Consider the following 5,000-nt stretch of genomic DNA (forward strand, 5'->3'; position numbering starts at 1 on the left):
GCACATACACACACACACACACAACACATACACACAGTCTTCATTTGCATGCTTCAGCACTCTCTTGTTCTCCGTAGCTGCATTCCTCTAATCCTCTAATCCCCCTGTGTGACTGGGGAGGAGAGAGAACAGGACCAGAGGAACTGCACTTCACACTTCACACTCAGACATAAAGGAGGGGCGGGGGAGGGGCCCATATGGCTTTTCTGCTGTCCGAGACAACAGGAGACCCTCTCCAGGACAGACTAGGCATGGCAGAGAATGAGAGAATGAATGAGTCCTTTTTTGGGAGGGAGGGGGGGGCAACAATACTCTGCTTAAACTGTATTCAACAGGACATGAGCTTAGGGGGGGAGAGAGAGATGGAGAGAGGGGGGCTGTGGAGAGGGAGAGAAAGACAAAGATATGGAGGGAGAGATATAGAGAGAGAAAGAGATGGAGGGAGAGAGATATAGAGAGAGAAAGAGATGGAGGGAGAAATATAGAGAGAAAGAGATGGAGGGAGAGGTGCCTTGTGTCACTCTTGTCATTCATTAGCTTGTTACCACCTCATTATAAAGCCTAAAGAAGAGGGGGTGGGGGTGGGGGGAAATAATCAGAGATCTATCAGCACGCCTTTCAATTAGAGCAGCTCTAGTCATCCCCCTCTCCCCCCTCTCCTGCCTGATACCTGATATAGCCTGTAGATTGGGATTTAGTAGCAATCGCACCGGAGAGGAGCCACAACTTATTCCCTTACACCGCTGGCAGCTCTATCTAATTGGATTCCTTCAATCTGATTTGAGAAATTATCTGTAGTGTTAAATGTTTGACGACATTTACACTAACAAGAAGAAGACATCACCCACTAGGTTGGATGGGCAGTGACGTGCCTGAGCGGAACTACTGTGGTACCATCGGTAGAGGGCGACAGAGCATCATCTTACAACAGTTTAAAATGGGGTATTGAGTTGCATTGTTGAAAGTCGATGGAAAGTCTGTTGTCCTTGTGTGCGCAAATACATCCTGCAACCGAGCTGAAAAAAAAAGCTTTTCTTCTAAACTCAGTTGGTGGCACAGTCAGATGTTTTCTTTGAAGAGTTTGGGACACAAAAAGCCCGTTATAGAAAGCCCAGCATGACACCAAACGTTCTAGCTGTAACGGGGTGACCTCACGAGGATATCCGTCTGTTTATCATCAAATCGTTAACCCCCACGTGCTCACTGGAGGGGACCGGAATTCCAGGAATGGACAGAGATAGCCCACTCTTGCGCCCAGCCCGCACAAAAGCCCTCCCCATGCGGGCGAGAGGAAACAGGGCGAGGCGAGGAGGGTCTCCTCACGACTGAGGTTAATTTCTTTAAGCCTACAAATGGGGGTCGCGGCCTTTAACACAAATAATTGATTGTGGGCAGTTTTTAGACACACATTTGTCCTCTCTTCTTTTCCAATGCTCAGCTGTGAACGCTCTGCTCTGAGGAGACAGGAGAGAGTTGTTTCTGAAATCGGCCTCAGCCGGCCTCCGCCCCGGGTGCTGGCTCTTGCCTAGCTGCATGCGCCGGGAATCAATCATGGCTTCCCCCTCCGGACGCCTTCCTTCCCCCGGGCGTTGTGGTGTCAGGTGCGGCCGCCGGACACAGGATATAGCCTAGCCGATATATATTTGGGAGATGGCAAGGGGGGACGGGAGGAGGCCGTCCTCCGGGATCCTTATTAAAGAAAGGCGAGAGGCTGTTGACACAGCTGCCCCTCAGACTTCAGAGCTAGTCTGCATCGGAGGAGTAGGAGATAGAAGCACCAGGCTACTAGAACTGAACTAAACTAGACTCAAGACTACTTCTAGATTTATAATGTGTAAAAGTGCTTTTGAATAGCCTCTTGTTTTTGTCAGTCTTTTGTCATGTGTGTGCCTACAAGAACGATGTGCAAGTAGGCCGCTCTGCCTGACCTCTGGCTATTTTTTGTTTGTAAATTGTCTGTATTTTTAAATTCCTTTTGTGAAGCGACCTTGGGTGTTTTGAAAGGCGGTTTATAAATAAAATGTATTATTATTATTATTATTATGAATGGTGGTAGCATAATAATCAATGAACCATCTAAAACACTCAGAGAGAGAGAAAGAACAAATAACTCCACAACATTTTTTTTAAAATATTTTTTTATTTTATCAGGTTTGTTTTTAGTCTAAGCAAGACAGCCATATACAGAGAGGTAGAGGCAGCATTCCTTACTTTCATCCTTCATCCCCCACCCCACCCCAGCCAACGCACACACACACATACACACCTAGTCTTAAACACACATACAGGAGGTTGGGTATGGGTATGGGGCTCCAACAGAAATACATTTCATCACATATGGCAACAACACCAGCCAAGGACACTGGATGGACGTGACCAAGAACACAGTGCAAAGTCATCACAGTGTTTGCCATAAAGAAAACAAACAATAATAAAAAGATTTGATTGTCAACACAGTGTGGATCCAGTAACTCCCTCATCATAGGAATCTTGCATAAGAGTAAAGAACAGCCCCACATTAACTAAGCAAAGACAAGCATTCATGTTCATGTGTGCTCGCTCACACAATTGTGTGTGTGTGTGTGTGTGTGTATGAGTGTGTTCAAGAACTGTACACACAGCTTTAAAAAAAGCATCATGTGCAGTCAAAACAAAAGAAAAGAAACACACAAAAACAGACAGACACACACACACACCCTACACACTTTAGGGCTAAATACACTGGTGAGAGGATAGGCAACAGTCACACTGCTGCAGCAGGCGATCTGGCCTGGGCGTGGTCCTGCTCTGGCCCACCATACCCTACTCTCCGTCGCCGTGGTAACACTGTTTGGGTCCCAGGAAAAGCCAGCTGGACAACTGGCTTTCAGGATTTCTGATAAGGATAACAAAAAGTATCCCCCCCCTCCCCCCAACAATCCCCAAACCGAACCCCACCCTACTTCAATGGTTCACAAGATTTATTCTCTTTGTGATAAAAAAGGAATGCATTTGTTTACAGGAACCACATACATGAGTTCTTTGTGAAAAGGGAATGCATTTGATTACAGGAACCACGCACATAGGACAATATGAGTTCCAGAGCAGCACCAATAGTGAGATCCAGTTTATAAGTCAGAATACCACAGTAACAACCAGTAAAAATAATATCGATCTCATCTATATATATATATATATATATATATATATATATATATATATATATATATTGTATATCTTTTCTATCAAACCATATGTAACAACAGCAGTGTAGAAACAGCATGGATAGTTGGCCGTTATGTTGAGCTCTATGATTTGTGCTAACTCCTAGCTAAGCTAATATAAGAAACGGGATGGAGAAGTGGACGCGTTGAAAACGTCTCCCTCATCGTGTGGTTCCCTTCACTAGATCAGCCCTTCACTCTGGCGTCCGGGCAGGCACAGAGAATCGGTAACGCCTCCCTCATCGTGTGGTTCCCTTCACTCTGGCGCCCGGGCAGTCTCCCTCATCGTGTGGTTCCCTTCACTCTGGCGCCCGGGCAGTCACAGAGAATCGGTAACGTCTCCACCCGTTTGCGCCTTCTCTCTACGTCCACTTAAGGCCTGGCAGGAATGAGTGACATGTGTCGGCAGGAATGGTTCGGATTGGTTGGTCTTTAAAATGCACTTTGTTTAAAAAACAAACAAAATAAAAACAGAAAAACATTGAATCATTTACATATTGCTGTGGTAAATACAAGAGCTAGGGTTCAAAAGAGAAAGGCTATACAGTAGGACGATAAAAGGATAAAATGCTGAAAAATAAAAACAAAAACAGAATATTTAGACTTGTTCTCGACATGGTGACAGGTATTTGTTCAGTGGTACGGTGTCCCTTGAGGCCCAGAACACCAGACTGATGGGATTCCTCTGGTTCTGTGGGCCTGAGTCCATACAGGGCCCAGTCAGTAACAGATGCATGTGTGTGTGTGTGTGTGTTACAGTGTTTGTGTGTGTGTGTGTGTGTGTGTGTTACAGTGTGTAAGTTGAGATGATGTTGTCTTGACTGCTAGAGCGCTTGTAGCCGGACGACGAGCTGAAGTAGGTTTCTCCGTCAGTACTGATGTCATCATCATCGTCATCGTCCAGGTCTGTGTTGAGGATGGGAGCCGAATTGGTCTTACGCCTGGAGAGGAGGAAGATGATGGAGAGGAAGAGGATGAGGAGGAGGAAGAGGAGGAGGATGCAGAGGAAGAGGATGATGAGGAGGAAGAGGAGGAGGAGGAGGAGGATGAGGAGGAGGATGATGGAGAGGAAGAAGATGAGGAGGAGGAAGAGGGGAGTGGGAGATCAACACAGTAAGGGTCTATTTGTACCATGGAGCAATAGTCCACTGAATACAATTGTGTGGCTGCGTGTGTGTGTGTATGACACAAAAGTCTAACACGCCTACACACCTCTTAGGAAACTGTGAACAGTTATAATTATATTAACTGGTGTGTGCTGCAGTATGCTTTTGTGTGTGTGTGTGTGTGTGTGGTTTAAGGTGGTTTAAGGTCATCTGCTTGTCAAACTGGCTAAAGAATAAAGTGTGCCTGGGTGAATGATGGGTGTGCGTTTGTAGCTAGGATTTTAGTGTTTACTTAAGGCTTCATTCTGACCCTTGATCAGAATAAACAAGTTTGGCTTCCTTTTAGCTTTTTGAGTGTGAGATTTGTAAATGTGTGTTTGAATGTTTGAATGCATGTGTGTGTGTGTGTGCGGGAGTGTGAGTGTATGCACAAGCACATGTGTACGTGTGCGTTTGTGATTTTGAGTGTGTATGTGTGTTCATGAGCGTGTGTGTGTGTTTGTGTTTGTGTTCATAAGTGTGTGTGTGTGTGTGTGTGTGTTCATGAGCGTGTATGTGTGTGTGTGTGTATTCATGAGCAAGTATTTGTGTGTGTGTAGTTGTTAATTTCATGAGCGTGTGTGTGTTCATGAGCGTGCGTGTGTGTGTGTGTGTGTGTGTGTGTGTGACTGTGTGTGTATGAGCATGTGTG

The 5,000-nt window shown here is 45.6% G+C and overlaps 1 protein-coding gene across 1 annotated transcript in view; it reads right to left on the reverse strand.

Annotated features, from left to right (window-relative positions):
* Nucleotides 1-3,940: 3,940 nt before the first annotated feature.
* Nucleotides 3,941-5,000, reverse strand: part of cgnl1 (cingulin-like 1) — a 42,456-nt gene continuing 41,396 nt past the window's right edge. Inside the window, 1 exon segment of the mRNA XM_042073989.1 lies at nt 3,941-4,144. Coding sequence (XP_041929923.1) covers nt 3,991-4,144 — 154 coding nt within the window. The 3' untranslated portion in view covers nt 3,941-3,990.

The sequence above is a fragment of the Alosa sapidissima genome, chromosome 20 (genome assembly GCF_018492685.1).
Source record: "Alosa sapidissima isolate fAloSap1 chromosome 20, fAloSap1.pri, whole genome shotgun sequence".
NCBI classification, from domain to species: Eukaryota; Metazoa; Chordata; class Actinopteri; order Clupeiformes; family Clupeidae; genus Alosa; species Alosa sapidissima.